This window comes from Vigna radiata, unplaced genomic scaffold (assembly GCF_000741045.1).
Source record: "Vigna radiata var. radiata cultivar VC1973A unplaced genomic scaffold, Vradiata_ver6 scaffold_43, whole genome shotgun sequence".
Lineage (NCBI taxonomy): Eukaryota > Viridiplantae > Streptophyta > Magnoliopsida > Fabales > Fabaceae > Vigna > Vigna radiata.
Genome location: NW_014542924.1, coordinates 2,379,188 through 2,391,467, shown reverse-complemented (window position 1 = coordinate 2,391,467; position 12,280 = coordinate 2,379,188). Strand labels below are relative to the sequence as shown.

The window sequence follows — 12,280 nt, the reverse complement described above, 5'->3', positions numbered from 1 at the left end:
GTCATCAGGTGAGAGTGTGCCACTTGGTTAAACATCGATAGGACTTTGAATTCCACTGTTTCACGCGTGACAGTCAAAAGCTATGAGATAGAACGCAATAACACAATCGTTTCATCAAGATATGTATTAAATATATGAATCATAAACCATTCAGCCAAACAAATAAAAAAAAAAAAAAGTTTATGCCAAACTCCTAAAGCAATAGTACAATGACTATAATAACATTTTTTACACGTGTCCAGTTTTCATCTCTAAATCGTGAAATTCTGTTGACCTAATGGTTTTCCTTTTCGAAAATGATATTTTAACATCAATTTTTCACACTGCACACGTGTCAAAATGTGGTTGGACGATTTCAAATTAAAAAAGTTGAGGCAAGAGTATATTTGGAAGAAAAAAACTAAAGTTTTTTTTTTTAATTTGAAATCATTCAATCATATTTTGATACGTGTACAGCGTCAAAATAGTGTCAAAAAACTGGTATTAAAATATCATTTTTCCTTTCCTTTTGATAACAGTGCAGTTGATTCGGCTAGGCCAGTTTGGCGGCAATGTGTACATTGAAGTACCACCAAGATGTATAAAATTAAAAGAGACATCATTACTAATAAACAAAAACGACTTCTCCAATATACTTTAAATAAAAATAGGTTATACAGCTGATGATAAATTATTGGTATAAATCTATATGTATTTAGACATTTTAGGAATAACGTAAACAATTTTAAGTTATTGGGCAGACGATCCCAGAAAGAAAAATAGGAGACGTCAAATATCTTATTATGCTTTTTATCTTTTTCAAATTTATATATTATTAATAATTTTTAATAATTAATTGAGAGATTCGTGTTCTCTGTTTATTAATAATATTTTATTTAGAATAATGAAAAGAAAAGTTAGATTCTTGAAAAAATGTCTAAAGAAGAATGTTTTGAGTGATGAAGGAAATGCAAATAATGGAGATGTGTCTGAGTAGAAAGGGGAAGTGTGGTATTTAAGGCTGCGAAAAGAAAGGACTTGAACGAAGACATATTAGGTACGTAAGTGGTATTGAGCAAAGGGTTGGCCCATGTATTAATTGTAGAACGACACTGCACCTATACTTAATTATAATAATATATTGAGTTGGCAAAATCATCGTATTCATCATTGTTATTCATCATTTACTACTTTAGTTACACAGATTCATCATTATCATTTCTCGTTTTAAGAAACGATTTTAATGTCATATATAATATTAATTTTCTATTGGTCGATATTTTTAAAATATTAAATAGCAAGTTATTACTAATTTTATTGTTTTTAAAAGCTTATTTATTTAAAAATAATGACCTTAAAAAATATAAAATATGCATATTTTTTTTTCTCTCAAAAAAGCATCAAATTTTGTTTTTGCTTCTGTGTGGCTTTCAAAGCTTGAAAAGCAATCATTCATAGTTTCATACTGTCCATGCAAAGTTTACATGTCCATCCATCGGCCACAACCTTATATATAGTGCCTCATTCTTCTCAATACTCGTGGCAGTTGAGACACAGAAATTGAGCTATAGCTACTTAGTTTCTTCTTTTCTCACCTTCCAACCTTCTCTCCCTTCAGACAAAGGGACGAAAAACCAAAGACAGATTCACGGCCATGTCTCATAGTCCTCTCAGTTTTCTCTTTGGGGTTCTAGGTATTTTTATCTACACAATATTCATTCTCTTCTTAATATGAAGGTTACAGAAGATGTGACATTCTTCTCATTTTCTTGTAAATGTTGCAGGTAATGTTGCATCCTTCGTTTGTTTCTTGGCACCACTGTAAGTCTAAATGCATATTCAATCTACTTTTGTTTCATATTTGAGAGACGTATTTAAACTATATAATAATATTCTAAGATTTTACTGATCAAGATAAGAATAAACACATGTTGCAGACCGACATTTTATAGAGTTTGTAAGAAGAAATCAACAGAAGGGTTCCAATCAGTTCCATATGTGGCTGCACTCTTCAGTGCAATGCTTTGGATCTTCTATGCCTATGTGAAGACTGGAGAAACGCTTCTTATCACAATCAATTCATTCGGTTGTGTGATAGAGACAATTTACCTTGCCATATTTATCACTTACTGTCCCAAGAAAGCTAGGGTAAATATACAATTAATTAATACATCTTAGACTAGGATTACATATTATGGCTTTTCCCTTTTTGTATTCCTCATTAGTTATAGATGGTTTTAAACATTATCTGAAATTGTTTCTGAACTTTCAGATGTCGACATTGAGGATGATTGTTTTGTTTAATTTTGGAGGATTTTGCACGATTGTCCTCCTAACCCACTTACTAGCAAAAGGGGCTGCCCGTGTCAAGCTTCTAGGATGGATTTGTGTGGTCTTCGCTACTAGTGTTTTTGCAGCACCTTTAAGCATTATTGTGAGTATATCATATCACTTCAGCGTAGAACCTTCTTTTTTCTTTTTTTCTTTTATTTTAATCTCTTCACGTCACCTGTTATTAAATTAAGAATAAATTGTCTAAGAATAAACTGGAAGATTCGCACTTTTATTTTATTACAAACTATGTAGAAATTTGATTATGTTTATAGGAATAATTACTTCAAAATTCATAAACCTATGATTTGACTTCTACCCACATGCATAACAGTGAGTATCATTGTTGATATATTTTTTGTAAATATCTAGACTAATCACTATTTCATGGTTCATTGATTTTGTTTTATATTTTCAGAGGGTGGTTATTCGGACCAAAAGCGTAGAGTTCCTTCCCTTCCCTCTTTCAATGCTCCTTCTGTTAAGCGCAGTCATGTGGCTGTTATATGGTATTTCGTTGAAGGATATCTATGTGACAGTAAGTGTGTTCTCGTTCATGTTCATGCACGATCCATTTTGTCTTTTAGGATAATGCATATGCACACATATGACACTGTCTTCTGGTTTTTTCTTGGACAGTTGCCGAACGTTGTGGGGTTAACATTTGGAGTCATTCAGATCGTGCTCTACGCAATGTACAGAAACAACAAGGCCGTAAAGGACGAGAAGCTACCAGAACACAAAGGAGAAATCGACAACAATGAAAACGCTGCTTCAACTGTGTCAGGTGAGACCCAAGAACAAGTGAACACTGACAATGGAGATATAGAAATTGCGGAGAAGAAGGAAGAAAAGAAGGAAGACACATTAGCTGAGGAGAAGCGTGACAAAACATATCTCAGCAACAACAATAACAAGAACGAAAAGAACAAGAAAACAGAAGAAAAGGAGAGTTGCGAAGTTTGATGGAAGATCAATGTTGTTGCCTTAATCTCATCTGTCTGTTTTACGTGTAAACTTAGAAAATGGTAAAAAAGGGGCGGAGACGGTGTAGATATCGACGCCTATTTCTTTCTCCTACAGTTATATATTTAACTTATTTGGTTCACTATTTATGTAATTTCTGTTGTCTTTACTCAAGCTAATTAATTGTGCCCCCAAATATAGGGAACTTCATAGAGTTCATGTTACAATTATATAGTCTATAGTTGTAAAAGCTTTTCCAAAAACCTTTCATACTCGGGGCCTGATTCAGTGTGCATGAATGCTATCCGATCATGTAATGAGTAAGTTTTATGTGTTGCAGTTTATTTTTGTTTTGGTAAGCAAGAAATAAAATGTACAGTAATCATATAAAACAGTTTTGTACTGTTATTTAATTATATTATATGATAAATTTACTAATTATTATAACGAAATGGTAAACAAATTGATTAACCAGATAAAAGCTATGGTGTCTTAAATTACGATAAAGATGTGGGGACAGAATTTTAGCAAACTCGAAAGAGACAGAAACCATCGAGAAAATGTGGAATGAAAGCAAAATTATTGAGTTTTGCTTTCTTCCGAGTGATTTGATAATTATGCTGTTCACCAGAAATAAACAATAATAGAAGTTATTTGATACGAGATGGTTATTTTACCTTTAAATTTCCATGAAAGTGTTGATAAAGATCTCCGTTTAAGGATTGTGTAGTTGTACTTGCGATCTTCCAAGATAGTAACCAGATAACGGCAAGGATTACAACTGAGATATTGCAAGATCGGGATTAGATATGAATATCTAGAGTCATTAGTTATGGCGTGGGAATGTCAGAATTTCCCATGCTTTTGGCCTTTTTCTTTTATTATAAAAAAAAAAAAATCTTTGAAAAACTATTATATATATATTTATTCGAAAAGTATGAGTGAGGATTTAGTTATTCGAAGAGTAACTAATTACTATCAATTATAATTGTCTAAATTAATTTACATTAAAACATATTTAAGGAAGAAGATTTTTTTTAGTGTATACTCGGATACATGAGATAAATGATTTTGAAAATATTATAATTTAAAAAATATAATTAAATATAAATAGAAACGTAAAATATATAAAAATGATAAAATGTTATATATTATTCAAAGAAGTTTTGATTCTCTGTTAATTTCTAGTGATTATTATTTTAGTAACTATTGTATGTTGACGATGGTGACTAAGTGAGAAGTAATCATAATTCTCCATGTATTATTTATATATTATTTGTATTGTACATTGTCACATTAGTATTGGTTTCATCTTAGGACAAAATAGTATAGACTACATCCTAAGTACTTGTATCAAAGTTAATAGTGCACTGTCTACTGTGAAACTTAGTAAAGTATGATTAAGTATTTATTCAGTCAAATCAAATGAGTCACTAGGCCCAAGTCTAGGCCCATTCAAGTAAGGGTCCATGAGTATTACATTATATTATAAATATAACAATCATCGAGGTAACATATTTACATTAATATTAATTACACTTTGAGTTTTTGTTAGTGTTTAAGGCTGACTTCAACATCGATGTATCTTATGTAGGGGAGCCTAGTCTCTACATATATTGGTTTTTGATGATGAATGGCTTTAAATGATTAGAAATGGTTTTAATCTTTCTTGCACAACAAAATGACATAACAAGTGTTTAAATCATTAACATGTTAGTGCTAGAAGTATTAATCATTTCTTGATTAGTGAAAAAGGCCTAAACAGATTAAAAATCTAGTTTCTGGTAATAATAATCGATTACATAAGTGATATAATCTGATAGATTAAGCCAAAACACTTACAAGACAAAACAGGGGCAAAGAACTTTGTTATAATCAATTACATTAGTTACATAATCGATTAAAACAAAGAGAAAGGCATAATTTGTTATGCATATAACATAATCTGTTAAGAAAGGAAAATGGATGATGTTGGGGCAAATCGGCAAATGTACCGAGACGCACAAGTAATATAAAATGGTAAGACCAAGTATCGTATCCCAGAGGACTCTCGGCGCTGAACAGTTGTGTGAAAACAAGATTAATTAAGACTTAAAATAAAAGAGATCAATGGTTTTTATTGCAAACACAAAATAAAAGTGATCAATGGCAAAGGAGCATAGAGAAGAGTGGAGGTTGATTTATATGAGATGACTATGTTGTTGGGGTTTGATTTCACCAAGTTCCCTCTCATGTATATAAGAATTCTTCTTTATGCATTAATGTTAACGTCCCTCACTAAATCACTTAAACCTGATCCCTCGGTAAATAAGTTTGTCCCTAATTACCAGTTCATACAATTCCTAACATTCCTGGTAAAAAGATGTGAAGATCAAGAGGTTAAGACGACTAAGACTCATACCCTCATCCTTGAGCAATATAACCCTTAGGAGTAATTCAACAAGGAGCTGAATTGAAAGGAACCTCCCGGCACTCATGCAACTCACAGATAATGCTATAGTATAAGCAAGAATAAAAACAAATGAATTACTCTAACAATTAATGAAAAAGCATATGAAATTAAGAATCAATTCAAATACACGAGAGTTTACAAGGTTACATCATTCCCCAACAACAAATAGAAATTAGTTCCCCATAGACATGGGGGAACTCTATGAACAATGGAAGAAAGAAAGAGAGAATGGAAGACTAAGAATTGGCTAAGAGTGTATTGTTATGCTATTCTCTGTCAGGGATGCAAAACCTAGAGCCCCAGGGTCCTTCAAATAGTGTCAGAAGTGCTCCAGAATGAGGCCTGGTCCAAAAGAATCAAATCAGAGCAGAAACAAGGCTCGGTCCACGAGAATTCACGCTCAAGCGTCGCAAGGAGCTCGCCCAAGCGTGAATTGAGAGTCATGTTGGGCTTGGGCGTCAGTTTTGGATGCCTAGGCTTCGAAGCAAAGCCGCCCGGGCGTCGAGGTCCACCGCCCGGGCGGTGAACGTCGATTCTGGACGCCTAGGTTGCGCTCTTGGTCGCCTGGGCTACGGGTTTTCCCTCCTTCTAGTGCCTTTATGACCCCTTCTAAGCTCCTTCTTCTTGGTCTTTCATCTCTTCTTCCAGTATTACTTCAATCTCTGTCAAAACTAAAAGGAATTAGTGATAAAATTGATGAAATCAACCTCAACTCTTTTGTTCACACAATTTATTCAAAAAAGGATGAGTCCAAGCAAGTTTCTAAGTGAAAAATGGTGCTTTTTAGCTCAAAATCATGTCATAAATAACAGTGTTTTAAACCATTATCACAACCCCAAACTTAGAACTTTGCTTGTCCTCAAGCAAACAAAAATGTAACTCAGCTTCTCTAAACGAAGCAAGTGCAAGTCCCAAGAAAGCAGTATCAGAGGACCTTTGCTTGATTCAACTTCAGCCTTGATGTGCCTCCTCCTTTTTCAATATGAAATTCGAGATTAAGTAAGTTAGTTGGTCAGTCACACAAAAAGGAGTAGTGAATGGTTCAGTTGCATTAACTTCTGCGGACAAGAGGGATAACGACCTAGCCCTAAGGTGATTCTCGCTCTGACTTTGATTTTTGATTTGCATAGTGATAAAATCATTTCTGATTGGCTTTCTTTGTTTGCTTTCCTTTCCCTAAACTTCATCGAATCTTTCTGCCCCATAAGAGAAATTGGCTTTTTTTGGTGAAAACTTAGATGTTGAAGCATGGGCGATCGTCGATCGGGGATTCCATTTCAATAGAGAAAGTTATCGATGGTTGCATTGGGACGGGAATAAGAGCAATTCTTGGTCCCACCAAACCATGCCATGAACAGTCGACTCAACCAGGGGATTTCAGAACAATTACTGCAATGACAAAACCTTTTTCAAAAACCTTTTCTTTCAAGGAATTACTTTTATCAATTCAGCATGAAGATCTCAATCAAGATGTGCAGAAGTCAATCAAAGTTAATGTGATGCTCAAGTATTTCTAACAGGTACTATCCTTAAGAATGACTAAGCAACCAAGCAAAGATGCAATCAGAAATTTAGAGAACTATTCCTTACTAGGGAAAGTGTTTTACTTAAGCACTCAAAAATGTATCACTCAAGCACTCAAAAGTGTCTCACTCAGCTAACAAGTGTATGGTGTGGTGTTTTTCTCTACTATCACAATGTCAAACAAATTAATTTTGCCTTTCATTTAACCACAATCAAACATACTCACAAGCAGGTTATCATCACAAGGGCTTTTCATGGCATGTAACTTGGCTGGGCTAAGAAGGAAATTAGTTTTTCTGGTTACCAAAGTTCCTTGAGTTAAGAGAGACATTTGTGTAATTATCCTTCAAGAACAAAATCTCTTTCTTTTTCCCAGCTTTCCCTTGCAGTGAGCTCTTTCTTTTCTTTTAGAATTTTTCTTTTCTCACTTTTTTCTTTTCTTTTGCCTTTACTTTTCACTTGCTTTTTCTTTTGATTGCTCACTACCTAGAGAAGTGGGTTGTTACCTGACAACCCCAAACTTGAACCTTTATCAGTACCTCCTCAAATGTTTTCAACTTAACTCAAGGTTTTCAAGCTTCATTGGTGATCAAGAAATCAAGAATTCATTCAAGATCAATTGGATTTAATTTGGTTTGATACATCTGCATTATAGGAGTGTGTTCTAATCAGTTTATCATTCATTTGAATGTTGTGACACTTGTTTGGGTTAGCTAGGTTAGAGATTTAGTGTTTCATCTCTTGTATTGGTGGAGAGTGAGTGTTTCCTCTCTTGTTTGTGTTGCATTCAAATTTAAGGATAGCAATTGAGGGTTTCATTATATTCTCAAACTCAAATTTGATTTAGTGGATTGCCTAAAATCAGGCTGTTGGGAGAATTTGAACTAGTATAAATCCTTGTGTGCTTTGATCTTTCTTTCATCTTTCTTTACTTGGTTGATTCATTTATCTTTGTTTATTGATTTCAAGATTCAAGAATTCTTTAAAGATTTGAAAAATTGGCACAAAGCTTGGGTTATCGAAATTTAATTGATTAAACAAGATCCTAATGGCCATTATATTTCAAACCTTTGGAGAAGGTGCATCTACAAATACGCCACCTTTATTTGCTGGTGGAAATTATCCTTTTTGGAAAATTAGAATGAAGATATTCCTGGAATCAATTGACAAAGGTGTGTGGGATGTTGTGATCAATGGACCCTATGAACCAACCAAGATTGAAAGTGGGAAGATCAAACCCAAAGACTTCTCTGAGTGGACAGCTGAAGAAAGTAAGAGAGCTCACTATGATATAAGGGCCAAGACCATTATCTCCTCTACACTAACAATTGATGAATTCTTTAGAATTTCAGTTTGTGAAACAGCCAAAGATATGTGGGATGTTTTAGAGGTCACACTTGAGGAGATAGATGAAGTAAAAAGGGCAAGGAAGAATTCTTTGATTCAAAAGAATGAGATGTTTAGGATGAAAAATGGTGAGAGCTTCTATGATGTGCAGAAAAGGTTCACACATATATTAAATCATCTTCTTGCTCTTGGAAAGACTTTTGACAAGGAAGAACTGAACATCAAGATCCTGAAGAGCTTGAACAAAAATTGACAACCTAAGGTTACAACCATTTTAGAATCAAGAGATCTTACTACTATGAATATGGCTACATTGTTTGGAAAGCTAACTGAATATGAGCTTGAATTAGGAATATTGAAAGAAGAAGGACGGGGGAAAAGGCACATCATTGCTCTCAAGACAGTTGCAAGAACTGCCACAAAAAATACCTCAAGAAAACATGATTCTAAAGATGATCTTGATGCTGAAAATTTTGATAGCCATGAGTTTTATGGTAAAGAAGTTTTCAAAATTTCTGAAATTCAAAAATAAGGCTAACACTGATTTTGCAGGAAGTACAAGGTCAAATAGAAAAAGAGGAAAAAATGTTGTTGCACCTACTTGCTATGAATGTAGCAAAGTTGGAAACATTAAGCCAAAATGTCCAGTGATTAAAATGAAGCAAAAACTGGAAGAGAAGAACAAATTTTGACAACAAATATCAGAAAAAGAAAAAGGCCTATATAACTTGGGAAGATAGTGCCTCAAGCATCGAGGGTGGAGAGAAATTTTCATTTCAATATCATCAAATATGTAGGAAGCCCCTTGATCGAGGCCATACCCGAATCAAATTTAATATGCAATTAAGTGCATTATAATACTAGAAGTGACTCTTAGGTCATCTCTCAAGGACCACATGTGGTTCAGGTAATAGGTTGAACACGTGGTGGGGGTGGTTTATGGACAGATTTGTGAATGCAGTTGAAATAATTTAAGCACAAAATTAAACACATATTTAAAACGATTGGTCACTAGCTCAATTACAATGCTTCCCATCACAGTTTAACATCAATTACACACTACTATAACCCCTAATCCAACACAAGTTAGCCAACTAAGCGAATGCTAACTATGTTTTCATAACTACGAACTAAGCGAACACAACACACCTATTCCATCCAATGTATCCCATACAGATTGATCAACTAAGCGGAGATTCAATCACCAATTGGGCAACTAAGCGTATACACATTGCAAGAACACAACCAGATTTAATAGAATATCAAGCCAGAGCAGCAGAAACACAATTACAGTCCAGAAATCTCAAGAAAACGATGAAATTTCGCTAATGACCAACCAAGAACACCAAAGATACCATTAGAACAAAATGAAAACAGCAAAACAGAACTAAAATTGAGAGCATAACAGTAGCATAAACGTAACAGCAAGCAAGCACTGAAAATGCAACTAAAACTGAAACATAAACTTAAATTAAAATTGAAAAACGTAAATGCAAATTGAAAACGTAAATGGGCAGCAATGAAAGAGCAAAGACGAAACTGGGAATGAAATTGAAAGCAAGAACTGAAATTCAAATTGCAATTGAAAACGTAAATGATTCATTACAAAGAAAAGGGAAAGAAAGAACCTAAAACCCCCCAAAGGCGGGAAGAAGAAAACGCCCAATGCTTAAACCCTAGAAGAGAAAAATGAAAATGAGTGAAGAGAGGAGTGTTTCAAATCTGAGATGGGTTTTAAATACCCCAAATTACAATTTTTCCCTTTTAATGGGCTTCTACAAAATATGGCCAAAAACGAGCCCAAAACTAATCTGAAAATGAAATTAAAACTAAATGCTAATGTGGGAAAATAATAAATGACGTGACAGTCCTCTTGATGTCTCAATAATAATTCCAAAGTTTTCCTGCAACTAGTAATTGGAATAATTAAGCCCAAATAATTCAAATTAATGAAAATAAGAATTAATAATATAATTAAGCCCAAATAGTGAAAATGAGACAATAATGGAAAATTAAACACAATTGACCAATACAATTTGGTGTGGAAACACAATTCACAATTACATAAAATTCACAATTCACAATTCACAAGTGATTCTAACACATCAAATTTCCAAATTCATCACATTGATAGGATAATCGATTATCATCCAAAATAATCGATTATTCCCAAAACAAAACTCAAATCCAACATGCAAATAATTGATTATAACTCATGATAACCGATTATTGTCGAATAAAAACACACCCTAAACAGAATTCAAAAGTTCAATACACACATACATAAACCCTAAACCATGAACAAACATACCCAACACATCATGCATGTAATCAGACCTAATATGCCCTTATAAACAAACCTTAATACATTCATTACATCACTTGAATCATCCAAAACCCATCATTATGCATATTATAACCCATACAATCCAATAGTCTACATATGATTATCATATCATCGTTATAACATATATTTACATGGTAAAACTCCAAACAACATACCTTTGTCATCCCTTAGCATCAATACATATTATCATGGGATAACCCAACAAAACATACACACTTTCATAGGGAAAACCCAACACAAACATAATATAAACTCTATCACCCTGCATAATAACATATTCTCATACATACACAGACATCAAAACGGTTGAGATTGTTGATAAGGGAAGCACTGATTTAGCTAACCTTAATCTCACAGTGCTTAGTTCACTCTTTTTTTTATGATGACAACACATTATTAATAACACATGCTTTGTTAAGTGTTACATGTTTTGTTGCTTATTGATTAATATCTTGTAGAACATGTTTTTGTGTTGATTTTAATATGTGAATGCACATTTACTGAGCTTGTATATGTTACATCATTTCTGGTTGCATTACACATAGTTTCGAAGAAGAAAACCACATGCACTATTGTGAACTTAAGCTGTGTGGCAAATCTGATAGTTCAAGTTGACTTCATTATTAATTGAATCGATTGAGACTGAAGACTTTGCACAGATTTTCAAATACAGTGCTATGTGAGATTTTGCATTGAAAATAATTTCAAAATGTACTGTTTTGTCAAAGTAGACTGCGTACGCTTTGCATTCGACTTTGTTAGTTGTTTTATTTGAGATTCTATTATGCTTGTAAACAGTAACGACTATATTTTTAAAAGTTAGTTAAGCATTGGATGAGAGTCAACTGTATTGACTGCGGAATTAATTTTTTTGACCTGACAGCTACTAATTTTACTTAACTGTTATTGCTGTCAAAAGACAGTTGACTATATTAGTAGCTTAGTCGACTATAGGAGCGTCTGTTTTATAGAAATCTATAAATAGACGAGACCTGAGTTGTTTCAGAGAACTTTTGGAAATCTAACATTTTCATATTTTGTTTCAGATTGTTTCTCTGTGATTTAGAGCTCCAAGAACTCATCAAGAAGACCATGGTGATCATTCTTTGAAGAGGTTCTGAAGGAGAATTTTGTTGTGCTTACTGCTTAATCATTATCTGTACAATTGAGGTGTTCTCTGGTTGATCAAGGTTCGTGTTGCATTCCATGGAGATTGTTGTTGTACCTATTGTGATTACAAGGGGTAGACTCATGGAGTCTGGTACACTTTGAGGATTGTTCAAAGTGGGTTGCAGATTGCATAAGAGGGGATATCTTGCTACAAGTCTTGCTGT

General features: G+C 33.7%; 1 protein-coding gene across 1 annotated transcript; it reads left to right on the top strand.

The window, feature by feature from the left end:
- The first annotated feature begins 1,502 nt into the window (after positions 1-1,502).
- LOC106752720 (bidirectional sugar transporter SWEET12-like) lies at positions 1,503-3,600 on the top strand. Its single transcript, XM_022777251.1, has 6 exons — positions 1,503-1,673; positions 1,764-1,800; positions 1,917-2,127; positions 2,252-2,413; positions 2,729-2,848; positions 2,950-3,600. Exons 1-6 carry the CDS (start codon positions 1,634-1,636, stop codon positions 3,274-3,276), a joined length of 897 nt encoding a protein of 298 aa, XP_022632972.1. The 5' UTR covers positions 1,503-1,633; the 3' UTR covers positions 3,277-3,600.
- Positions 3,601-12,280: the final 8,680 nt, after the last annotated feature.

Bases quoted from the DNA above. Each gene is read 5' to 3' on its own strand.
- LOC106752720 (XM_022777251.1), top strand. From the start codon at position 1,634: ATGTCTCATAGTCCTCTCAGTTTTCTCTTTGGGGTTCTAG. The intron at 2,128-2,251 runs GTAAATATACAA...CTGAACTTTCAG, and splicing joins ACTGTCCCAAGAAAGCTAGG to ATGTCGACATTGAGGATGAT. The intron at 2,414-2,728 runs GTGAGTATATCA...TTATATTTTCAG, and splicing joins CAGCACCTTTAAGCATTATT to AGGGTGGTTATTCGGACCAA.